This window comes from Hyla sarda, chromosome 4, assembly GCF_029499605.1.
Source record: "Hyla sarda isolate aHylSar1 chromosome 4, aHylSar1.hap1, whole genome shotgun sequence".
Lineage (NCBI taxonomy): Eukaryota > Metazoa > Chordata > Amphibia > Anura > Hylidae > Hyla > Hyla sarda.
The window spans coordinates 14,854,155-14,881,100 of NC_079192.1; the positions used below are offsets into that span (position 1 = coordinate 14,854,155).

The 26,946-nt window shown below is 43.9% G+C and overlaps 1 protein-coding gene across 2 annotated transcripts; it reads left to right on the plus strand.

The window, feature by feature from the left end:
* Window positions 1-2,919: 2,919 nt before the first annotated feature.
* On the plus strand, window positions 2,920-17,182 carry LOC130367578 (uncharacterized). Of its 2 annotated transcripts, XM_056570081.1 has the most exons (8): window positions 2,931-3,148; window positions 3,386-3,448; window positions 5,850-5,921; window positions 6,006-6,094; window positions 7,272-7,326; window positions 10,352-10,508; window positions 12,803-13,000; window positions 16,323-17,182. In XM_056570081.1, the coding sequence occupies exons 1-8, from the start codon at window positions 3,137-3,139 to the stop codon at window positions 16,409-16,411; spliced, it is 735 nt and encodes a 244-aa protein (XP_056426056.1). In that variant the 5' UTR covers window positions 2,931-3,136; the 3' UTR covers window positions 16,412-17,182. The 2 variants fall into 2 exon arrangements, with proteins under 2 accessions (XP_056426057.1, XP_056426056.1); XM_056570082.1 differs by lacking the exon at window positions 12,803-13,000 and having other exon boundaries at window positions 2,920-3,148.
* The last annotated feature ends 9,764 nt before the right edge of the window (window positions 17,183-26,946 follow it).

Here is a 26,946-nt window from a genome sequence, read left to right on the forward strand (position 1 = left end):
CCAACCTGAAATATATATATGCAAATCATAAAATGTTGCATCTTGTAATACACTTTTTTTTATTTTTATTTTTTTTTATTGGACTAAACGCATTTTGTAGAGACAAGCTTTCGGGATTCCTCCCTTTATTAAGTCCAAAGCAAATCTAGATTTGCTTTGGTCTTGATAAAGGGAGGAATCCCGAAAGCTTGTCTCTACAAAATGCGTTTAGTCCAATAAAGGGATTACAAGATACTGCAACATTTTATGATTTGCATCTGCATCACTGGACTGCTGGGTTCACAATGTTTTTTGCCATACTGTTTTCAATCAGTTTTTCTAAAGAGAACCGTATGGCAAAAAAACAAATGGAACAGTATGGGGGAAAAAAAGTAAACCATATGCGTTTTAAACAGTATACTGTTTTTAAAAGTGCATACAGTTCTGTCAGGTTTTTATAGAATAAATGTTTTTAAAAATGTTGTCCATTTTTAATGGGAGGGGTCTTGGGTGGGGACTTTAGGATTCAAATGCGCATGTGAAAACATGTTTTCCCATATGGAACCGTATACATGTGTTTCCCATTGACGTCCATGGTAAAAAAACGTATGCGTTTTTACTTTGCACATGCGCATTTGAATCCTAAAGACATTGCCCTGTGTAATAGATCAGACAAATGCTTGATGCACTAAATAAAAAATGACCATCCCCCCCCACATCCCTTACATGTAATAGGGATTAGCAGTAAGGGGCCACATGTATGAACCAGCAATAGTACGGCCCTTGTATCCAAATCAACTGGTGACAAAGTATTACACACTTGTACATTACTTCTGTTTTAAATCTAAGGTACTGGAAGGATGATCAGCTGCTGTATGCTCAACCGGAAGTTGTGTAGTTCTTTCCAGTCGGACAACACTGCTCTCTGTGCCTTCTCAGCCCGGGGTCAGGAACTGTGACTTGATATAGGAATTTGTTCCTGCTCTGAGCAGTTCCTGACAGATGTCGGCAGAGAGCACTGATCAGACTGGAAAGAACTACACAACTTCCTCTAGGGCATACAGCAGCTCAGTACTGGAAGGGTTAAAGGGGTACTCCACTGCCCCAGCATCCAGAACATCTTGTTCTGAACAGTGGGTGTGGGCTGAGGCGGTTGTGATGCCACGCCCCCTCAATGAAAGTATATAGAAGGGGGTGTGGTGACGCCAACGCCTGCACCCAGTGTTTGATCTCAGAATGTTGGAGATGTAGTGGAGTGCCCCTATAAAGTATATATATACATTATACACATCTAACTTTCTGGCATTGGTCGAATCCACCTGAGGGCACCACTTTGCACATCAGAGGGTTGCAGTGGGTGGACAATTATCCTGTAGATGGGGAATACACTTTGACAGAACTGGAGTACCCCCTTAACATATAGCAGTCATATGGAAATTCTTAATGTAAAATTAAAGGGGTACTCCACTGGAATTTTATTTTAAATCAGCTGGTACCAGAGAAACAGATCTGTAAACTACTTGATTTAAAAATCTTAACCCTTCCAGTACTTATCAGCTGCTGTGTGTTCCAGAGGAAGTTCTTTTTTTTTTTTTCCCTGAATTTCCTTTTGACTTCAGTGCTCTCTGCTGACACCTCTGTCCAGAGTAGCAGCAAATCCACCTAGCAAACCTCTCCTGCTCTGGACAAGTTCCTAAACTGGACAGAGGTGTTGGCAGAGAGCACTGTGGTAAGAAAAAAATTCAAAAAGAGGAACTTCCTCGAGCGTACGGCATCTAAGTACTGGAAGGGTCAAGATTTTTAAATGTAATTTACAAAACTGGCACCAGTTGATTTAAAAAAATAAAGGGGTACTCCCCTGGAATTTTTATTTCTTTTTTTTTTTTTAATCAACTGGTGCCAGATTTGTTACATTTATTTAAAAATCTTAACCCTTCCAGTACTTAGCTACCATACACAAGGACATTCCTCCTTTTGAATTTCCTTTTTCTGACCACAGTGCTCTCTTCTGACACCTCTGTCCATGTTAGGAACTGTCAAGAGCAGGAGAGGTTTGCTATGGGGATTTGCTCCTACTCTGCACAGTTCCTGACATGGACAAGAGGTGTCAGCAGAGAGCACTGGTCAGAAAGAAGGTATATTCAAAAAGAGAACTTCCACTGGAACATAAAGCAGCTAAGTACTGGAAGGGTTAAAAATTTTTTTTTTTTAAACGTAACTTGCACATCCGTTTCTGGCACCAGTTGATTTAAAAATACAATAAAGGGGTACTCCCCTGGAATTTTTAAGTCAGCCAGGGTTTGTTATGGCACATCTGGTTGCTAGAAGCCCCCAATATTAAGGGTTTGGGGTGTCCCCCCCCAGATTGATGCAGTAGTCATGTGCTTTTTCTTAAATAGCTTTGGTTTGATGCTGACAGCCTTCTTAAAGGGGTATTCCAGGCAAAAACTTTTTTTTAAATGTCAACTGGCTCCGGAAAGTTAAACAGATTTGTAAATTACTTCTATTAAAAATCTTAATCCTTCCAATAGTTATTAGCTTCTGAAGTTTTCTGTCTAACTGCTCAATGATGTCACGTCCCGGGAGCTGTGCATGATGGGAGAATATCCCCATAGGAACTGCACAGCTCCCGGGACGTGAGTCATCAGAAAGCAGTTGGACAGAAAGCAGCAACTCAACTTCAGAAGCTAATAACTATTGGAAGGATTAAGATTATTTTAATAGAAGTAATTTACAAATCTGTTTAACTTTCCGGAGCCAGTTGATATATAAAAAAAAAAAAAAAATTTGGCCTGGAATACCCCTTTAAATCTATGAGTGAAGCAGATGAGTTATGTCAGGGAGGATACAATAGTCTACTCCAGTGTTTCCCCAACCAGGGGGCCTCCAGCTGTGGCCAAACTACAACTCCCAGCATGCCCGGACAGCCGTTGGCTGTCCGGGCATGCTGGGAGTTGTAGTTTGGCCACAGCTGGAGGCCCCCTGGTTGGGGAAACACTGGTCTGCTCCATCCAGTGCAAGTCTGGACCAGGCCTCTAAAGCTGTGATGATGCAGAAGGCGGAGGATGCTGCGCAGGAGGAGACAGCAATGGCTTCTAGTCAGAGGAGGAGACCACAGGGTGTCTAATCCTGAGCCGCAGCATCCAGAGAAGGCGACATGAACCTCAGAGTAAGAGATGTGTATATGGGGGGTGATGGTCTGCAAGGAGGGGTGGGTGGGGGTGATGGTCTGCGAGGAGGAGGGGTGGGTGGGGGTGATGGTCTGCGAGGAGGAGGGGGTGAACAGATCTGGGCATCAATGTAGAAGACACAGCAGAGCTGGGAGGGCGCGGACTCTATAACAAGCAGGAGTCCATTATAAGGGACATCGCTGCGGTAGAATGTAACAATATAATGTTCTATCTAGGATGAAGAAAAGCAGAAACTGGATCACTTCATCACCGACCTGTCTCTACTGGGATCACTACAAGTAACCTACCTACCTGCATGCTACTTATAACTGTATATATCTGTGGGGATAGTATTGTACATAAAGAGCAGTATTATAGTAGTTATATTCTTGTATATAGGAGACAGTATTATAGTAGTTGTATTCTTGTATATAGGAGCAGTATTATAGTAGTTATATTCGTGTATATAGGGGCAGTATTATAGTAGTTATATTCTTGTATATATAGGAGCAGTATTATAATAGTTATATTCTTGTATATATATAGGAGCAGTATTATAGTAGATATATTCTTATATATAGGAGCAGTATTATAGTAGTTATATTCTTGTATATAGGAGGCAGTATTATAGTAGTTCTATTCTTGTATATAGGAGCAGTATTATAGTAGTTATATTCTTGTATATAGGAGCCGTATTATAGTAGTTATATTCTTGTATATAGGAGCAGTATTATAGTAGTTATATTCTTGTATATATAGGAGCAGTATTATAGTAGTTATATTCTTGTATATATAGGAGCAGTATTATAGTAGTTATATTCTTGTATATAGGAGGCAGTATTATAGTAGATATATTCTTGTATATAGAGGCAGTATTATAGTAGTTATATTCTTGTATATAGGAGCAGTATTATAGTAGTTATATTCTTGTATATAGGAGCAGTATTATAGTAGTTATATTCTTGTATATAGGGGCAGTATTATAGTAGTTATATTCTTGTATATAGGAGCAGTATTATAGTAGTTATATTCTTGTATATAGGGGCAGTATTATAGTAGTTATATTATTGTATATAGGAGCAGTATTATAGTAGTTATATTCTTGTATATAGGAGCAGTTTTATAGTAGTTATATTCTTGTATATAGGAGCAGTATTATAGTAGTTATATTCTTGTGTATAGGAGCAGTATTATAGTAGTTATATTCTTGTATATAGGAGGCAGTATTATAGTAGTTATATTCTTGTATATAGGAGCAGTATTATAGTAGTTATATTCTTGTATATAGGAGCAGTATTATAGTAGTTATATTCTTGTATATAGGAGCAGTATTATAGTAGTTATATTCTTGTGTATAGGAGCAGTATTATAGTAGTTATATTCTTGTGTATAGGAGCAGTATTATAGTAGTTATATTCTTGTGTATAGGAGCAGTATTATAGTAGTTATATTCTTGTATATAAGAGCAGTATTACAGTAGTTATATTCTTGTATATAGGAGGCAGTATTATAGTAGTTATATTCTTGTATATAGGAGCAGTATTATAGTAGTTATATTCTTGTATATAGGAGCAGTATTATAGTAGTTATATTCTTGTATATAAGAGCAGTATTATAGTAGTTATATTCTTGTATATAGGAGCAGTATTATAGTAGTTATATTCTTGTATATAGGAGCAGTATTATAGTAGTTATATTCTTGTATATAGGAGCAGTATTATAGTAGTTATATTCTTGTATATAGGAGGCAGTATTATAGTAGTTATATTCTTGTATATAGGAGGCAGTATTATAGTAGTTATATTCTTGTATATAGGAGGCAGTATTATAGTAGTTATATTCTTGTATATAGGGGCAGTATTATAGTAGTTGTATTCTTGTATATAGGAGCAGTATTATAGTAGTTATATTCTTGTATATAGGAGCAGTATTATAGTAGTTATATTCTTGTATATAGGAGCAGTATTATAGTAGTTATATTCTTGTGTATAGGAGCAGTATTATAGTAGTTATATTCTTGTGTATAGGAGCAGTATTATAGTAGTTATATTCTTGTGTATAGGAGCAGTATTATAGTAGTTATATTCTTGTATATAAGAGCAGTATTATAGTAGTTACATTCTTGTATATAGGAGGCAGTATTATAGTAGTTATATTCTTGTATATAGGAGCAGTATTATAGCAGTTATATTCTTGTATATAGGAGCAGTATTATAGTAGTTATATTCTTGTATATAGGAGGCAGTATTATAGTAGTTATATTCTTGTATATAGGAGGCAGTATTATAGTAGTTATATTCTTGTATATAGGAGCAGTATTATAGTAGTTATATTCTTGTATATAGGGGCAGTATTATAGTAGTTGTATTCTTGTATATAGGAGCAGTATTATAGTAGTTATATTCTTGTATATAGGAGCAGCATTATAGTAGTTATATTCTTGTATATACGAGGCAGTATTATAGTAGTTATATTCTTGTATATAGGAGCAGTATTATAGTAGTTATATTCTTGTATATAGAGACAGTATTATAGTAGTTATATTCTTGTATATAGGAGGCAGTATTATAGTAGTTATATTCTTGTATACAGGAGGCAGTATTATAGTAGTTATATTCTTGTATATAGGAGCAGTATTATAGTAGGTATATTCTTGTATATAGGAGACAGTATTATCGTGTTGCTGTTTTATCATTCTAGGGCTTCCGATTCTTTCAGCCATGGTTGAGGGGGAGAGAAGAGATCTTACTGACCGTGGTGAATGATGATCTGGTTAGTTCACACTACTTACCCCTGGTGCAGTCAGTTGGTTTCTTCTATCCTTCTCCATATTTCCTCTTGCCTTGTGTCTTCTAGAGTTGTCCTCCTCCTCGCTCTCCGGGGTCTCTCAGCAGTGAGATCAGTTATCACCTTCCTACGTGTAGCAGTGACCAGTCCACACCACGGTACATCCCACCGCTCCTGTCATTCATTCACTGGGTCATGTATGGTATAAAAAACATATTTCAGATGCCAGGGTATACAAATGGTGGTAGTAAGAAGCATGTGCTTAATAAATACCTCAATAGTATTGTGGTGTCCCGGTACCGTATTACATACCGTACCTAGTGTGGTGGTCCCCAAAGTCAGAGTAACTACGTTCAGGTAGGGTCCCTCAGGTGGGACAGCCCCTAGTCGCCTCTCCTCAAGTCTAATTCTCTAATGTTAATACCTGTATATATTTAATAATAATGTATAGTGTTTACCTTGTTTAGCGTTGCAGGACCTTCGGTCATGTGACCATGTTAATATCCTCTATGGTATGTTGGAGGACCTTTGGAGGTCCTTGGGTCACATGTTACCCATAATCCTTTGTAATGGTGATCGACACAAGTATTGGACCAATTAGCACTAGTCCAGCCCCTGCCCATATAAGGGAGCTGTAGCCAATTGTCGCTCTCTTGGGTTGCTGCTCTCGTGGATGCCGGACTAGCAGGACGGATCTGCGCAACTTGCAGAGACACGCTAGGCCTGAAAAGCCTCAGCAGAACTAAAACCATGAGTTCTAAACTACCCCCGCTAATGCTAGCGTGACTACTGGACCGCAACTAAATCCCCTAAATCCAGTGGAACAATGCACAATACTAAAAGACTCTAAATTGCTAAAGTCCCAGCTAAAGCGATCTTCCGTTCCCGCTGCCAGAAGCAGATACAGGTGGGTGCCACATGCTATATTGCGGGGGTTCCCAGCGGCGGGACCCCTGCGATCAGACATCTTATCCCCTATCCTTTGGATGGGGGATAAGATGTCTAGGGGTGGAGTACCCCTTTAAGCCAAGTTGTTTCACGGAATCCTAGTGTCTGGAGGTCTCATTCCTGCACTTTGCATATGGGAACAGCTTCCTTGGCGCACAAGTTTTTGGGTGGGTCACAGGGAAGGACTACAACTCTCAGGTAGCCAACATCTTCCCAAGTAAACAATGTTGCCCTTTCATTCTATTGATTTCAACCTTCATTGACAGCAAACGGAGATCTTAAAAATGGTGAAAAAATCAAGTATGAAGTATATTACAAAGTTGCAAAAATATTGTCTCTCTTAAAAACCTCCATCTTTTTTTAAATGTTTTTTATAATCTTCTCCAGCGGTTCTGTCCTGCTGCCTCCTGCGTCTCCGTGTGATAGAGAAATTGCCATTCCGGTAAGCTGTTCATAAGTTTTGGGGTCGTCTAGCATGGAACTTTCTTAGGTATTTGTGTGGTGAAGATGCGATATAGATGGTATATAGAGCGGTGGTCTCCAATCAGGGGCCCTCCAGATGTTGCAAAACTACAACTCCCAGCATGCCTGGACAGCCGATTACAACGATACCCAATTTATAAAGTTTTTGTATTTTACTATTTATATAAAAGTAACATTTTTTTTAATACTTAAAGGGGAAGTTTTTTAAATCAACTGGCTCCAGAAAGTTAAACAGATTTGTAAATTACTTCTATAAAAAAATCTTAATCCTTTCAATCATTATCAGCTGCTGAAGTTGAGTTGTTTTTTCTGTCTGGCAACAGTGCTCTCTGCTGACATCTCTGCTTGTCTTGTTTGCTATGGGGATTTGCTTCTAAACTGGGCTGCTCCCGAGACACGTGTCATCAGAGAGCACTTAGACAGAAAAGAACAACTCAACTTCATCAGCTCTTAAGTACTGAAAGGATTAAAGGGGTACTTCGGTGAAAAACGTGTTTTTTTTTTTTTTTTTTTTTTTTAATAAACTGGTGCCAGAAAGTTAAACAGATTTGTAAATTATTTCTATTAAAAAAATCTTAATCCTTCCTGTACTTATTAGCTGCTGAATACTACAGTGGAAATTCTTTTCCGTTTTGAAACACAGAGCTCTCTGCTGACATCATGACCACAGTGCTCTCTGCTGACATCATGAACACAGTGCTCTCTGCTGACCTCATGAGCGCAGTGCTCTCTGCTGACATTTCTGTCCATTTTAGGAACTGTCCAGAGTAAAAGGAAATCCCCATAGCAAACATATGCTGCTCTGGACAGTTCCTAAAATGGACAGAGATGTCAGCAGAGAGCACTGTGCTCGTGATGTCAGCAGACAGCTCTGTGTTTCAAAAAGAAAAGAATTTCCGCTGTAGTATTCAGCAGCTAATAAGTACAGGAAGGATTAAGATTTTTTAATAGAAGTCATTTACAAATCTGTTTAACTTTCTGGAGCCAGTTGATATATAAAAAAAAAAAGTTTTTTCTTGGATAACCCCTGGGGATAAGATGTCTGATCGCAGGGGGGTTCATTCCTCCCCCATTTCCGTGCAGCACGTGGCGTGATGTCATGCCTCCAGTACATTTTTGAGACTAGAGCACCACCCGGCGCGGAATGCGGGTGCTGCACGGAGATCACGAGGGCGTCTCAACGGCAGACCCCCGCGATCAGACATCTTATCCCCTATCCTATGGGCGGAATACCCCTTTAAAATCGCCCTGTTTTTACCCCTATAGCTTATAGACTATTGGGGAGATTTATCAAAACCTGTGTAGGGGAAGAGCGGTGCAGTTGCCCATAGCAACCAATCTAATCGCATCATTTATTTTTAAAAAAGGCATCTGGAAAAATTAAAGTGATCCGGTTTCTAAGGGCAACTGCACCACTCTTCCTCTACACAGGTTTTAAACTCCCCCAGTCTATATCAAAACCGGTGTAGGGGAAGAGCGGTCCAGTTGCCCATAGCAACCAATCAGATCGCTTCTTTCACTTCTCTAAGGCCTTTTTTTTTTTTTTTTTTTTAATGAAAGAAGCGATTTGGTTGCTATGGGCAACTGCACCAATCTTCCCCTACACAGGTTTTGATAAATCTCCCCCTATAAGTCTATGGGGTTGTATGAGGGATCATTCTTTGCACCGTGATATGTAGTTTTTACTGTTTACCATTTGTTTTTGTGTTTTTTTTAATAGCTTTTCATAAAGATTTTGACAAGAAATTTAGAATTCTGGTGTGTGTGTGTATATATATATATATATATATATATATATATATATACATATATATATACACACACTGTGTGTGTGTGTATGTATATATTTAAATATACTGTGTGTGTGTGTGTATGTATATATTTAAATATACTGTGTGTGTGTATATATATATATATATATATATATATTATACTTTTTATATATATATATATATATATATATATATATATATATACTGTTTTAATAGTTCAGACAATTTGCTGTGATTGCCACTATGGTTTTTTTTTGTTTTGTTTTAATTGAAAAATGGAAAACGGGGGTGGGGTGTATTTTGATTTATTGGTGGGGAGGAGCTTTTATATTTTTAAAAATATATACAGTGGTCACTCAACAAACAATGGTAATCCGTTCCAAATGGACCATCGTTTGTTGAAACCATCGTATGTTGAGGGATCCGTGCAATGTAAAGTATGGGACAGTGGTCTCCAACCTGCGGACCTCCAGATGTTGCAAAACTAGAACACCCAGCATGCCCGGACAGCCAACGGCCACAGTTATTGGAGGTTATACAGTACTCACCTGTCCCCACCGCTCCGGACCGTCACCGCTGCCCTGGATGTCGCCCTCCATCGCTGTCGCCACGTCCCCGGGACTCGGGTTTCTGCTGCCTGGGAACGGCACTCTTCATTGCCGCCATCACATCGCTACGCAGGCCGCTCCTTTTGGATGATGGAATGGCGTGCGCGGCGATGTGATGACGACCATGGAGAGCGCCAACGATGCAGGGGATCCCGAGGAGTATGTGCCGGAGCCCCGAGGACAGGTAAGTGATCGTCAGCGGAGCACACGGGGCACCGTAAACAGCTATCCAGTGGCAGCTGAAGCAGTCTGCGCTGCCGGATAGCTGTTTATGCGATGGCCCCGACATACAAAAGCATCGTATGTTGCAGCAACGTTCCAGCACAGCAGACTCAGGGAGGAAATTAATGCACGGTGAACGAGGGCAGACTCAATGCTTGCCTCCAACATGCCCCTTCCTGAGCAGTGGATGTCAGAATGAGTGAGCAGCAGAACAGAGGTATTTGTGAGCCAAATACAGAAGCTAGACACATAAAAAAAAGCATCTGTTTACACTTGTGTCTGAGCGGTTCATACTTTGTAAACGTTGTATCTTTCACAGCGGCGATGTTGAATTTACAAAGCGGCGCCAGGGTCCATTTTAACCAGATCTTCTTTTTTTCAGGAAACGCACTGCACTCTCTTTCTGCTGGCTGCGTATGCCAAGTACGGGCGCCCGTATGTGTGGGTGAGGTCCAACCATCAGCGATTCACTGGCACAGAACTCTGCGATAGAGACTCGCCCCTGATGCTGCCATCATACTGTGACTGGGACACTAAGGGTGAGCACAACTACAGCCATGTATTTATACTGCCCCTAGTGGTTGGGTATAGAGATGAGGGAACTTACAGTAAATTCGATTCGTCACGAACTTCTCGGCTCGGCAGTTTATAACATTTCCTGCATAAATTAGTTCAGCTTTCAGGTGCTCCCGTGGGCTGGAAAAGGTGGATACAGTCCTAGTAGACTCTTTCCTAGGACTGTATCCACCTTTTCCAGCCCACCGGAGCACCTGAAAGCTGAACTAATTTACGCAGGATAAGTCATCAACTGCCGAGCCGAGAAGTTCGTGACGAATTGAATTTACTGTAAGTTCGCTCATCTCTAGTTGGGTACAGAAGACCTGGCTGTTGACAATTTAGAACAGTGTTTCCCAACCAGGGTGCCTCCAGATGTTGCAAAACTACAACTCCCAGCATGCCTGGACAGCCTTTGGCTGTCCAGGCATGCTGGGAGTTGTAGTTTTGCAACACCTGGAGGAACCCTGGTTGGGAAACACTGGTGTAGAATCAAACTTCAGACCCGTTCACTTTTTTCCCATTTTATGTTCCTCCTTGTGCTAAAAAATAAAAAAAATCATGTTTCTCTCCCAATCTGCTCTTAGTCGACTTAAAGGGGTACTCCGGTGGAAAACTTTATTTATTTTATTTTTTTAAATGAACTGGTGCCAGAGAGTTGAACAGATTTGTAAATTACTTCTATTAAAATGTTTTAATCCTTCCAGTACTATTTAGCAGCTGTATGCTACAGAGGAAAATCTTTATTTTTTGAATTTTTTTGTCTTGTCCACAGTGCTCTCTGCTGATACCTCTGTCTGGGTCAGGAAATGTCCAGAGCAGGAGAAAATCCCCATAGCAAACCTATGCTGCTCTGGATGGTTCCTAAAATGGACAGAGGTGTCAGCAGAGAGCACTGTGGACAACTCTACTTTTAAAGGGGTACTCCACTGCCCAGTCGTTCGGAACATTTTGTTCCAAACACTTGGAGTGGGCAGCGGGGGTCGTGATGTCTAAAACACGTCCCTCGTGATGTCACACCACGCCCCCTCAATGCAAGTCTATGGGAGGGGTGTGGCGGGGAAATGATGGCCTGACCCCACCCCTCATGATGTCACACCACGCCCCCTCAATGCAAGTCTATGGGAGGGGGCGTGGTGGGGGTCATGATGGCTTGATCCCGCCCCTTGTGATGTCACACCATGCTCCCTCAATGCAAGTCTATGGGAGGGGGCGTGGTGGGGGTCATGATGGCTTGATCCCGCCCCTTGTGATGTCACACCATGCTCCCTCAATGCAAGTCTATGGGAGGGGACGTGGTGGGGGTCATGATGGCTTGATCCCGCCCCTTGTGATGTCACACCATGCTCCCTCAATGCAAGTCTATGGGAGGGGGCGTGGCGGGGGAAAGTGATGGCTCGACCACACCCCTCGTGATGTCACACCACGCCCCTTCAATACAAGTCTATGAGAGGGGGGGTGGCGGGGGTTATGTCTCGACCGCCCCTCGTGATGTCACACCACGCTCCCTCAATGCAAGTCTATGGGAGGGGGCATGGTGGGGGAAAGTGATGGCCTGACCCCACCCCGGGGGGGGGGGCGCGTGATGGCTCGACCACACCCCTCGTGATGTCACACCACGCCCCTGCAATGCAAGTCTATGAGAGGGGGCGTGGCGGGGGTTGTGATGTCTCGACCGCCACTCGTGATGTCACACCATGCTCCCTCAATGCAAGTCTATGGGAGGGGGCGTGGCAAGGGTAGTGATGGCTTGACCCCGCCCCTCGTGATGTCACACCACATAAAGTCTATAGGAGGGGGCGTGGCTCCCCCTCCCTTAGACTTGCATTGAGGGGGCGTGGTGTGATGTCACCACCCCCGCCACCCAGCATTCTAAACAAACGCTGGGTGCTGCACAGAGATTGCAGGGGCCTCAGCAGCAGGACCCCCTTTGTATAGGGGATAAGATGTCTAGGAACGGAGTACCCCTTTAAGAATGATTTTCAGTGTAGGAGACATCCTATAATGGAGACGTGGCCTTCATGCCTGCCTGGTCAGAGTCTCTTGTAGTGCGCTATTTCTACACTCCCAATGTCCTATTTCTATAGATATTTCAGTAAATGATTTGTTGAGATGATCACACGCTGACTCTGGAAAGCATTTCTTGTTTTTTTTGCCCCTTTTTATTTATGTGAAAAACTATAAAAAATACCACGTCCTCGTTTTAACTGCATGTGACCTGTAACCTTCGTCCATAATACTGTAATCCTTTGTAAGTCCTATCTCTTGTCACCTCTAGATGTGGGCGTGTGGCACATTGTGTGGGATGTAGTCAGCACCTGTGTTTCCCCGCCCCCGAGGAACCCTCTGGCTGTGGACTTTGCCTACCTGAAATCCCTTCCTCTCCCAGAGAGGTCGCTCTCATCAGGGGCTTTGGTCAGTTTTTTCCATAGTTTATTGCTGAGAGAACCTCGGGGAACTCCGCTCTTTTCTTATGGTAAGTTTCTTACAAAATAGCAGGTCATGTGATAAAATCCAAGCAGTCACTGACCAACCAACCCCATGAGGGTTTGTTCCAGGTTTTAGATGGCCCTTGGGTGACGGAGCCTTAGTGGGCCCTGTGAAAGTAACAAGTGCACCTGGATCTGTCAGATGGACCCCCTTGTGTTATAGTGGTCTCTGTCCATGTGTCTGCTGCTCTGACAATACAGCTGCATACTGCACTATTTTTCCTATTAATTCTGGGGGAACGACCATCGGGGGCCCCAATATGAGCAGAACCTTATAATAAAGCCTGGCTGTTTCTGTTGTTTAGAGTTGTATGATGCTCTTGTTATACCAGCTAACTTTTTAGATTGGACAGTATACAGTGACCCCTCGACCTACGATGGCCCCGACATACGATAATTTCAACATGCGATGGCCTCTCAGAGGCCATCGCATGTTGAAGGCAGCATTTTTTTATGTCGGGGCCATCGCATAAACGGCTATCCTGCAGCGCAGACTGCTTCAGCTGCCACCGGATAGCCGTTTACGGTGCCCCGTGAGCTCCGGTGATGATCACTTACCTGTCCTCGGGGCTCCGGCGCGTCTTCTTCAGGATCCCCTGCATCGTCAGCGCTCTCCATCGTCGTCATCACGTCGCTGCGCACGCCGTCCCGTCATCCAATAGGAGCGGCGTACGTAGCAACGTGATGGCGGCGACAGAGAGCGCGGATGCCGGGGAAGCAGAGGCCTTGCCGGAGCGTCGGGGACGCAGCGACGGACAGCGACATCCCGGGCAGCGGTGACGGTCCGGAGCGGCAGGGACAGGTGAGTACAACTTCATCTAACAGTGGTCTACAACCTGCGGACCTCCAGATGTTGCAAAACTACAACACCCAGCATGCCCGGACAGCCGTTGGCTGTCCGGGCATGCTGGGTGTTGTAGTTTTGCAACATCTGGAGGTCCGCAGGTTGTAGACCACTGTCCTATACTTTACATTGCACGGATCCCTCAACATACGATGGTTTCAACAAACGATGGTCCATTTGGAACGGATTACCATCGTATGTTGAGGGACCACTGTAGATGAATTTAAAAACTAGTGGTGCGCACAGTACACCACACAATTTTTGCCTTATCCTGCCCATTTATAGAGCCTTGCCCTGCTGCAGCTTCTACCCAGGGCCACTTCAGGTCCCCTAAACTAACATGGCCCCATGGCCAACTTTATAATAACTCAGCGTGTGAGATAGCCAGCACCCTATTGTTTATTATGTCAAGTCAAAAGACAGGTGTGGTGACCCACGGTAATGGCGGGACCACGGGGTGTAAAGGTGGCGGGGGCAAGATGTTGTTAACCCTTAGTATTCGTGACGCCAGAGTGGTTTTTGGGTACCGGAATCACACGAACAGTATCTCCGCTATTCCAATGGCTAGTAGTGAAAGGAGAGTCCACAACCAGTTATGGTTTAACGGAGGCTTTACTGAGTTCAGACAGATGGAATTATCTTCACAGCTCGGCCAGAATCCCGAGAGGTGGCCAGGAGCACAAAGACCTCGCAGTTTGCTCGGACCAATTATACTTGTAATAGAATTGACTTGAGGCCTGACTAGACTGTCGATAGTAGTAACAGCAGACGTAGACTTGACTTACTGGAATGACTGTAGATTTGAGGCGCTGGACACTGAGATCTCTGGTGTTTGCTGGTCTCAGTAAAGTGATGGAAGAGAGCAAAAGAGGCAGATTGCAGCCCCTCCCTTCCTTATAAAGGAGGCTGTACTAGAAGCCCATTGGTCAAGCTGCGGGTCATGTGTTAAACTGGTGCCCTCTGGGTAACATGTGATAGCATAAACATAACATGTGACATTTCACAGGTCCTTTAGACATTTACTGGAGTCCTCCAAAGGTCCTTTATGCTGACAATAATTCTATTACATTAAATAACACTGTAATAACAGCAGGGGAGACCCTGCAGGAGAGCCCCCTAGGTCACTGAGGGACTCAACCTGACAGGGCCTAAGTGTAGTGCAGGAACATGTCCTGTACTGGGACATCACACAGGTATTGCCATTAGGAATTTTCTCCCATTACATACTGTAGGTCCCCCTGTAGTTGGGCCTCTGTTAGCTAGTCTTCCTGTAGGCAGCATTCCCACAGTATGTAGGTCAGTCCCCTGCAGGTAGTATTCCCCCTGTAGGTAGGTTGGTCCCTCTCTGTAGATGGTATCTCCCCTGCAGGTAGAATTCCCACTGCAGGTAAGTAGGTCACACGTGTAGGTGGTATCTCTCCTGAAGCTAGGTCGGTCCCCCTCAGTAGATGGTATCTCCCCTGCAGGTAGTATTCCCACTGCAGGTAGGTAGGTCACTCCTGTAGGTGGAATCTTCCCTGAAGGTAGGTTGGTCCCCCTCTGTAGGTGGTGTCTCCCTTATAGGTAGTTCAGAGTCCCCTGAAAGCAATATGGAAATTGCATTACCCTGCTCTGAAAAAGGGAGACCTTTAAAGGGGTACTCCAGTGAAAAACTATATATATATATATATATTTTTTTTTTTCATATCACCTGGCTCCAGAAAGTTAAGATTTTTTAATAGAAGTAATTTACAAATCTGTATCTTCAGCAGCTAAGTACTGGAAGGGTTGAGTTGTTCTTTTCTGTCTTAGAACAGTGCTCTCTTTGAAAAATTAATAAAACGTTAAAGAGAAAAAAAAACTGCGCTCTCTGCTGACACCTCTGTCTGTGTCAGGAACTGCCCAGAGTAGGAGCGAATGCCCATAGCAAACATCTCCTGCTCTGGACAGTTCCTGACATGGACTAAGGTGTCAGCAGAGAGCACTGTGATCAGACATAAAATAACTCCAGCAGCTGATAAGTACTGGTAGGATTAAGATTTTTTTTAAATAGAAGTAATTTACAAATCTGTTTAACTGTCTGGAGCCAGTTTCACTGGAAAACCCCCTTTTAAGGCATATATTTCTCCTGTAGGAAGTTTCCCTTTTAAGATTTGGAATAAAAACAACTAACCATATTAACCTTTTCAGGACCTCCACTGGCTAAGATGGGGTCCTGTCAAAACCAGTGATTGGCTGAATGGATCTTTACTGTTTAGCACGGGTAGAGCAGTGAGCTGGGTCCCATTCATTAGATCGCTGGGGGGAACACTGTGTATCTCTACCCGAGTCTAGATTTTTGATGATGTCTTCTTACAATGGCTCATTCCTATGATCTCTGGTTGATCAAATTATCTGTTCTGACCAATGGAAATCTGTTCCATGATCCAGAAAGTTCTGTCTTCTGCCATATTCTTATACTATTCCTCTTTCTGTTCCTGTTTTAGTCTGGGAGGAGCTGGCAGATCTCACACGTCTACACGCTCAAACCCTGCAGGACCTAAAGGAGCAGAACCTCATTAAGAATCTAATCTGAAGACCTAAAGGAGCAGAAGCTCATCAAGAATCTAATCTGAAGACCTATGGGGGAGCAGAAGCTCATCAATAATCTAATCTGAAGACCTATGGGGGAGCAGAAGCTCATCAATAATCTAATCTGAAGACCTAAAGGAGCAGAAGCTCATCAATAATCTAATCTGAAGACCTATGGGGGAGCAGAACATCATCAATAATCTAATCTGAAGACCTAAAGGAGCAGAAGCTCATCAATAATCTAATCTGAAGACCTATGGGGGAGCAGAACATCATCAATAATCTAATCTGAAAACCTAAAGGAGCAGAAGCTCATCAATAATCTAATCTGAAGACCTATGGGGGAGCAGAAGCTCATCAATAATCTAATCTGAAGACCTATGGGGGAGCAGAAGCTCATCAATAATCTAATCTGAAGACCTATGGGGGAGCAGAAGCTCATCAATAATCTAATCTGAAGACCTATGGGGGAGCAGAAGCTCATCAATAATCTAATCTGAAGACCTAAAGGAGCAGAACCTCATCAATAATCTAATCTGAAGACCTAAGGGGAGCAGAACCCCATCAAGAATCTAATCTGAAGACCTACAGGGAGTAGAACCTCATCAATGATCTAATCTGAAGACCTAAAGGAGCAGAACCTCATCACTAATCTAATCTGAAGACCTAAAGGAGCAGAAGCTCATCAATAATCTAATCTGAAGACCTATGGGGGAGCAGAACCTCATCACTAATCTAATCTGAAGACCTAAAGGAGCAGAACCTCATCAATAATCTAATCTGAAGACCTATGGGGGAGCAGAAGCTCATCAATAATCTAATCTGAAGACCTAAAGGAGCAGAACCTCATCAATAATCTAATCTGAAGACCTAAGGGGAGCAGAACCCCATCAATAATCTAATCTGAAGACCTATGGGGGAGCAGAAGCTCATCAAGAATCTAATCTGAAGACCTACAGGGAGTAGAACCTCATCAATAATCTAATCTGAAGACCTATGGGGGAGCAGAACCTCATCAAGAATCTAATCTGAAGACCTACAGGGAGTAGAACCTCATCAATGATCTAATCTGAAGACCTAAAGGAGCAGAACCTCATCACTAATCTAATCTGAAGACCTAAAGGAGCAGAAGCTCATCAATAATCTAATCTGAAGACCTATGGGGGAGCAGAACCTCATCACTAATCTAATCTGAAGACCTAAAGGAGCAGAACCTCATCAATAATCTAATCTGAAGACCTAAGGGGAGCAGAACCCCCATCAATAATCTAATCTGAAGACCTATGGGGGAGCAGAAGCTCATCAATAATCTAATCTGAAGATCTATGGGGGGAGCAGAACCTCATCAATAATCTAATCTGAAGATCTATGGGGGGAGCAGAACCTCATCAAGAATCTAATCTGAAGACCTAAAGGAGCAGAAGCTCATCAATAATCTAATCTGAAGACCTATGGGGGAGCAGAACATCATCAAGAATCTAATCTGAAGACCTATGGGGGAGCAGAAGCTCATCAATAATCTAATCTGAAGACCTAAAGGAGCAGAACCTCATCAATAATCTAATCTGAAGACCTATGGGGGAGCAGAAGCTCATCAAGAATCTAATCTGAAGACCTACAGGGAGTAGAACCTCATCACTAATCTAATCTGAAGACCTAAAGGAGCAGAACCTCATCAATAATCTAATCTGAAGACCTAAAGGAGCAGAACCGCATCAATAATCTAATCTGAAGACCTAAAGGAGCAGAACCTCATCAATAATCTAATCTGAAGATCTATGGGGGGAGCAGAACCTCATCAAGAATCTAATCTGAAGACCTACGGGGGAGCAGAAGCTCATCAATAATCTAATCTGAAGACCTATGGGGGAGCAGAAGCTCATCAATAATCTAATCTGAAGACCTATGGCGGAGCAGAACCTCATCAAGAATCTAATCTGAAGACCTATGGGGGGAGCAGAACCTCATCAATAATCTAATCTGAAGACCTACAGCCCAAACCTGGGGGAACGTATCCTGGATACAGACCATCGGTGTTGTCACCATCACCTCATCCCCCAACAAACATGTGTTACCCCGTCATCCATTATGCTCCATATATGTAATAAAACAGATGAGATTTTTTTTTTAAATTGCTTTGGGACTTTTTTTTTATTATTATTTTGGAAAGACCAGGGTCGGGGGTAGCTGTTCCATTACAATGACTGATCTCTAGGGCAAAAAGACCACCAGACATCTTTATGAGAGACCAGAGAGACCACCTGCTCATGAGTCTGTGACATCATTACATAGTCCCACACCCAGTGATGTCGTTATGTGGGCCCGGTGACATCATCACTCTTGCTCTAATACTAAAGGAGTGTGCGTCTCGGACAGCCAGGTCTTGGATCCGTCCATGGCTCTTTTGTTCTCTTCATCCTGTCTTATTTCCAGTAACAGAGCGCTCGGCCCCTACACACCCCGCCATGTGCAGAGGGCTGGGATTTTTGGCAGGCTGCACACCATTCATTCCTGCTCCCTGTAAGGCCCACTGAGGATCACTGAGCAGGTGTAGGGTGGATCTAGAGACTGCAGAAAGACCTATACTTAGCACTGTATGTTCTCCATTAGCCGCACGCTACCAGTTCTGCTCCATGACTCTTTATCCCTTTTGATGCTGTGTCCTGGAGGAAAGAAAAACAACCATTTCTATATCAGCTAGGGTCACCAAGGCTTGACCCAATTGCATTGTCCCTGCTGACCCCTTTCCTCCAGAATAGAAGGGTTAAAAAAAAATCCATTAAATAAATTTGTTTTCGAGGTCTTAGTTCTGTACTTCCCTCTTGTACTACTTGGATAAGTAGTAGCTCAAAAATACAATTCCCAGGATGCATTTCTGTCCCTCAGCTCTTCATTACAGTCCTACCTGGCCCAGGGCTGTTGCAAAACATTTCAACACACATTCTATCATACCATCAGTAAGGTTGCAGCACCTGCTATATTCATTCTCTGTCTGCTCCTCTGCCCGTGGCATTGCTCAGCACGAGGCAGCATCCTGTAACCACATCTCATTCTTTTTTTTTTTTTTTTAAATGTCTCAATAAAGATATACATGTATATAGAGAGATGGTGATGTAGCTGAAGGGGATGGTTAGAGGTGGTGATATCACTCGCAGGGCGGAGCTTGAGCTCAAACAAGATACAGCCACGCCTCCTGGAACAGCAGTGAATGATGAATCATCTCGGGAGAAAAGAAGGAGCAGAGGAGCTGCTGAGACAACATCACACTGACAATAAGAGAACTACACAACTTTCTGTGCCGGCTGCCGCTTCATGCGGGGACGGAACGCCCCCTTTCCTGTACATTGCCGTGGCCCCGTACAGGAGATCTCGTGGGGCCCCAGCGCTCGGACCCCCCGCAATCTAAAACTTATCCCCTATTCGAAGGATAAAGTTCAGAGCACTACAGATCTCCTTTAATAGGTGTAGATAAGAGTATATGGGAGTGAAATAATCCTTATTACATAAGACATCTAGTATAAGCTGCCAGGCCGAGGTGTGAGGTTGTATTGAGCTTCCTTGGCTCTATAATGAAGGATGGACTTGGTGCCAACAGCCCGGGGCCTGGATATAGATAGACATAAGGGCACGCTGCTGCTCGCTGTTCTCGCTCCAAGGTGTCATAAAATAAAACCAGATTCAATGTGTGTGTGATGCAGGGCAGATAGCATTAACCCCTAGTGTTCATGATGACAGGGCGTGGTTAAACCGCTTCACCACCACCATACCGCTGGATCCTGGGCTAGGCACGGGGGCAAATAATGACTCCAACGTCAAGTTAAGGAACAACGGCAGCTTTACTGAGTCAGACAGATGTAACAGTCTATACAGCTTGGCTAGGTCCACGGAGGTGACCAGTGACTTCAAAGACCACAGGGCTTGCTGGGACTTATGGTGGACTTGGGCAATTTGATGCAGAGCCACGCTGACTTGGTATAATTGACTTGGACTGACTTGACTATGACAGACTATAACTGACCAGCCCTTTCTGTAACTTACCAGGCTTTGACTTGACCTGTGGGGCAATGGACTTGAGAACCCGTGGCTGCGTAGTGGACTTTGGCCTCCTCTGGACCCCAGACACACACCTAGGACTTGACCTTGCTGCACTCAGCTTAGTAGGAACTAGAGCAGAGCTCCAAGAGAGCGAACTAGTCCCTCCCAGGGCTTACATGGGGGAGACTAGAAGGGGTCCCATAGGTCATTCTGTAGGACATATGGTCACTGGTACCTTCGCTGGTCACAATCATGTGGCGGCCCAGTACCCTTGCTGCCCTGTCCGACAGACTCCATTCTGTGACCCCTGGGCCCCCTTCACCTGTCTCCTATGTATATTCCCTTAAGTGCCTATGTTATCCAGTGTATTGTACATAAAATGTGTTATAAGTTTAAGTTTTATTGCTATGTGTTGTAACCAAGGAAAGTACCAGTGACATGTGACCTACAGGGTGACCTTTGGGACCCCTCCTGAGTCTCCCCCATATAGGCCCTGGTTGGAGCTTCCTCTTCCTCTTTGAGTCTTTGCTGAGCTACAATGAGGTCAAGTCCTTAGAGAGTGTCTGGTGTCCTAAGAAGGCCCAAAGTCCACCACGGATCCACAAGTCTACTGCCCCACAGGTGAAAGTCAAAACCTGGTGAGCTATAAACTGTGTCAAGTCTGTTATAGTCAGTCTCAGTCAAGTAAGTCCAAGTCATGTCTGTCTAAAGTCAGCGTGGTCCTGCATCAAATTGTCCAAGTCCACAATAAGTCCCAGCAAGCCCTGTGGTCTCTGAAGTCACTGGTCACCTCCTAGGACCTAGCCAAGCGATATAGACTGTTACATCTGTCTGACTCAGTAAAGCTGCCGTTGTTCCGTAACTTGGCGCCGGAGTCATTATTTGCCCCTGTGCCTAGCCCAGGATCCAGCGGTATACCTTGGGGGGTGTAGAGGATAAACCATGCCCTGGCGTCACGAATACAAAGGGTTAATGGGCCGACTTCACTGTCAGCTACCGGCTCTACCGTAGGGACGGGCTGCACCTCAATGGGGAAGGTGCAGCTGTGCTTGGAGCGAAGATGGTTAGAAGGGTGGAGGAGTGTTTAAACTAGGGACTTGGGGGGAGGGAACCTACAGCAAAGAGGGGGAAGATAGTGTAGATAGAGAGGTGGGACTTAATAATGTACCTGGGGGTGGAGCGGAGGGAGGGGTTAGAATAGTTAATAGGAATAGGCTTCATAGGAAAATAAAACGGACACCCTTGAATCCCATTAACCCCAATAACATAAAGGATGGAAATGTAAAGTGTATGTTCACAAATGCCAGAAGCCGAGCAAATAAAATGGGGGAGCTTGAGGCCTTGATACTGGAGGAACATATTGATATAGTTGGGGTCACTGAGACATGGCTGGTGATATAGTTGGGGTCACTGAGACATGGCTGGTGATATAGTTGGGGTCACTGAGACATGGCTGGTGATATAGTTGGGGTCACTGAGACATGGCTGGACTCCTCGCATGACTGGGCCGTTAATCTGCAGGGGTTTACATTGTTTCACAAGGATAGAATGAACAGAAAAGGTGGTGGAGTCTGTCTGTATGTAAGAAGTGGTATGAAAGTCAGTGTGAACGATGCCATAGTGTGTGATGATTCTGAGGATGTGGAATCATTGTGGGTAGAATTACAAAAGGAGGGAAATATTGAAAAAATAATATTTGGGTTAATCTACAGACCCCCTAATATCACTGAAGAGATAGAAGTTCGGCTTCATAAACAAATAGAGAGGGCCGCCCGGGCAGGTACAGTGGTAATAATGGGAGATTTTAACTATCCAGATATAGATTGGGGTCCGGGGTTGGCTAAAACTACAAAGGGGAGAAAATTCCTAAATTTATTGCAGGATAATTTTATGGGCCAGTTTGTGGAGGACCCAACAAGAAGTGATGTCTTGTTGGATCTGATCATTTCCAACAACGCAGAGCTGGTTGGTAATGTAACTGTGCGGGAAAACCTTGGGAATAGCGACCACAATATAGTTACTTTTGATTTAAAATGTAGAAAACAAAGACAGGCGGGGAAAGCAAAAACATATAACTTTAAAAAAGGCAAATTTCCCTGGGCTGAGATCTGCACTATAGGACATAGACTGGGGGGAGGTGTTCTCAAATACTGATACAGAAGGTAAATGGGACATCTTTAAATCAACTCTAAATAACTATACAGCTAAATATATACCAAAGGGGAACAAATATAAACCATTAAAACTAAATCCTACATGGCTGACAAATGATGTTAAAAGAGCAATAAACAACAAAAAAATAGCCTTCAAAAAATACAAATCTGATGGGTCAGCTATAACATTTATACAGTACAAAGAGCTTAATAAAATCTGTAAAAATGTAATAAAAACAGCAAAAATTCAAAATGAGAGACAGGTGGCCAAAGAAAGCAAAACTAATCCTAAATATTTTTTTAGATATATAAATGCAAAAAAAAAAAACAAGGACAGAGCATGTAGGACCCCTTAATAATGATAATGGGGAGGTTGTCATGGGCGATCAAGAGAAGGTGGAGCTACTGAATGGGTTCTTTAGTTCTGTATACACTATGGAAAAAGGAGCTGACATTGGCCAGGTCAGTGCTGGTAACACATCATGTACAGGTCAGTGCTGGTAACACATCATGTACAGGTCAGTGCTGGTAACACATCATGTAATGTACTGAACTGGCTTAATGTAGAGATGGTACAAGGTAAGTTAAGTAATATAAATGTAAGCAAATCTCCAGGGCCGGATGGACTACACCCAAGAGTTCTTAGAGAGGTAAGTTCAGTAATATCTGTACCCTTGTTCATGATATTTAGAGATTCTCTGGTGTCTGGTATTGTGCCAAGGGACTGGCGCAAGGCGAATGTGGTGCCAATCTTCAAAAAGGGCTCTAGGTCTTCGCCAGGCAATTATAGACCGGTAAGTCTAACGTGCATTGTGGGTAAATTGTTTGAAGGACTTATAAGGGATTACATACAGGAATACATAGGGGATAATTGTATTATAAGTGATAGCCAGCATGGGTTTACTAAGGACAGAAGTTGTCAAACCAATCTAATTTGCTTTTATGAAGATGTGAGTAGAAGCCTAGACAGAGGAATGGCTGTGTATATAGAGGGGGGCTGTGTATATAGAGGAATGGCTGTGTATATAGAGGGGGGCTCTGTATATAGAGGAATGGCTGTGGATATAGTGTTTCTGGATTTTGCCAAAGCGTTTGATACTGTCCCTCACAGACGTCTGACAGGTAAGTTAAGGTCTTTGGGTTTGGAAACTTTAGTTTGTAACTGGTTTGAACACTGGCTCATGGATCGTACCCAGAGAGTGGTGGTCAATGATTCGTACTCTCATTGGTCCCCGGTTATTAGTGGTGTACCCCAAGGTTCAGTACTGGGCCCGCTGTTGTATAATTTATTTATCAATGATATAGAGGATGGTATTAACAGCTCTGTTTCTATCTTTGCAGATGACACCAAGCTTTGTAGCACGGTACAGTCTATAGAGGATGTGTATAGGTTACAAGATGACTTGGATAGACTAAGTGTCTGGGCATCCACTTGGCAAATGAGGTTCAATGTGGATAAATGTAAAGTTATGCATCTGGGTACTAATAACCTGCATGCGTCGTATGTCTTAGGGGGGATTAAACTGGCAGAGTCACTGGTAGAGAAGGATCTGGGTGTACTTGTAGATCACAGACTACAGAATAACATGTAATGTCAGGCTGCTGCTTCCAAGGCCGGCAGGATATTGTCATGTATCAAAAGAGGCATGGACTCAAGGGACAGGGACATAATACTCCCCCTTTATAAAGCATTGGTACGGCCTCACCTGGAATATGCTGTTCAGTTTTGGTCGCCTGTCCATAAAAGGGACACTGCGAAGCTGGAAAGGGTGCAGAGACGCGCGACTAAACTAATATGGGGCATGGAACATCTTAGTTATGAGGAGTGATTAAAGGAGTTACAATTGTTTAGTCTTGAGAAGAGACGTTTAAGGGGGGATATGATAAATGTATATAAGTATATTAATACAAAAATATGGAGAAAAACTGTTCCAGGTTAAAAAAAACCAAAGGACGTGGGGGCACTCCCTCCGTCTGGAGAAGAGAAGGTTTAATCTCAAGGGGCGACACGCCTTCTTTACCATAAGAACTGTGAACTTATGGAACAGTCTACCTCAGGAACTGGTCACAGCAGGAAAATTTAACAGCATTAAAACAGGGTTAGATACATTCCTGGAACAAAATAACATTAATGCTTATGAAGAAATATAAAATCCCATCCCTTCCCCAATATCGCGCCACACCCCTGCCCTTCAATTCCCTGGTTGAACTAGATGGACGTATGTCTTTTTTCAACCGTACTAACTATGTAACTATGTAACTATAGCATGACCTGGATTGGGCATTATGGAGAGGTGGTCAGCATTCCCCTGGATCTTCATGGTCAAGTTGAAGGTTTCAGGTAATTCTGTCACCCACATTCCCTCCTCAACTTTTCTGGGGAGGGACAGGATCCTGGTCTTCTACCAGGGACAGCCGAAGGTCTGCCACAGGTGTGGTGACCCGACACCCTTCAGCACACAATGTAGGGTTCAGAAGTGCGTGTTGTGTGGAGGAATAGGACATCTCACCGCAACCTGTGGGGACATTCGTTGTCACCTGCGTGGTGACCTTGGTCACCCCTTCAGCCGCTGTCCGGTCTCTTTTGCTAATACGGTCGAATCTCCAGCTGGGGTTAGCTGAGATGCTGACCGGCGGAGGCGGGGAGACTACTGGTCCAAGAAAAAAAAGAATGACACCTTCTAGGCTGAGGCGTTTGGAGGCACGCCAAAGGGAAAGGGAGGGGGCTCCTCAGGTGGCAGCTGAGGTAGCTTTACCTGACCCTGAGATGGTGGATTCTGCTGAGGACCTGAGGGATGGTAAGCTGGAGGAGGAAGCCAGGAGACTGGATAGAGAGGAGGAGGATAAGAGGGCCATCACTGCTACCTCCTCTCCAGGAGAGAGTATGGATGAGGAGAGCAAAGAGTGGCTAAAGAATAAGAGAAAATCGGGTGCCAGAAAAAAGAGGGTGAAGAAGAGGAAGGAGAAGGTTTCCTGTTCTTTCGAGTGGCATCATTCAGTCCCCCTCACCCTTGTCCAGGTACAAGCGGAAGGATCTACCGGCTCCCCTCTGGTAGATAGCCCTAACCGGTACCAAGTCCTCACGGATGACATCTCCTCCTCAGATGAGGAGGCCGGGGACGAGGTGCCGGTGTCCGAAGTGAGGCCTTCGGGAAGCGTCAAGTCTTCTTCTCTGGTAACGGGGGGAGGGCTGTCCCAGGACCATGTGAGGTGCAGGAGGTGACCTCTGGAAAAGTGGGAAACTCTGTAAAAAATATGGATATGTCTGTGTGTTTAAAAAGGGGGGAATGTGGGGAAATCTGATGACGCTCAGGGTAAGGGAGGGGGAGGGAAGAAGAGGGCTGTCTAGCTTGATCACACATGATGGCGGCACCCTCCCCGTTGATGCTGGCGAGTATTAATGTCGCCAGCATAAAGTCAAATGCGGCAAGATTTGCGGCCTTTGATTTTCTCGGCCGAATTGAGGCCGACATTTTATTTTTGCAGGAGACCAGGTTAACAGATCTAACCGCTATCCATAAGGCGAAGCGTGAATGGTGCCATGTGCCCTCTCACTGGTCTCTTGCGGCCGAGCCGTATAGCGGGGTGGGGGGTCTTTTTTAAACCGCTCAGGTAGAATGCAGACGTATAATCGAGCTAGAATTGGGGAGATGTCTGGTATTAGACGTCCTCATGAAGGGACAAGAGCTCCGCCTTATAAACATCTATGGTCCACAGACTAGGTGGGACTGGAAAAGTCTCTTTATGAGGATTAAGCCCCTACTTTTTACTAGCCGGCAGGTCATCTTTGGAGGAGACTTTAATACTGTCACAAGGTCTCATGATAGGGAAGGCTCCAGGGATCGGCTAGATTACGATAGCGTCGCCTTGAATAAAATAGCTAGTGAGTCTCGCCTGGTGGATGTCCACATTCGGCACACCCCAGGTCACAGCGGGTTTACTTACTTTAGAGGTAGAGAGATTAGGTCTAGGATAGATAGTTTTTTTTTTTAAGGAGGAGTCTATCTCTTCACCTTTGCAGGTTGTGGAGGTAGAGTTCTCCGATCACTGTTTGTTTTCTTTGAATGCTTCAGAGACCCCCAAGATGGGATGGGGAATGTTGGGGGGGGGGGGGGGTTGTGGATTGGCTGAGATCATTGTATGCAGGGGCTGAGACTTTTCCATTGGTAAACGGTTGGGTGGGCCACCCTTTTGGGGTGGAGTCTGGTGTGCATGAAGGCTGTCTGTTAAGCCCTTTGCTTTATGTGTTCGCGATCGACCCCTTCATTCGAAGGATCGATCGGGGGACCATTGGCGGGGGTGAGGATTGACCCAGCGGTGCCGGATTCTGCCTTAAGGGTAGTGGCATACG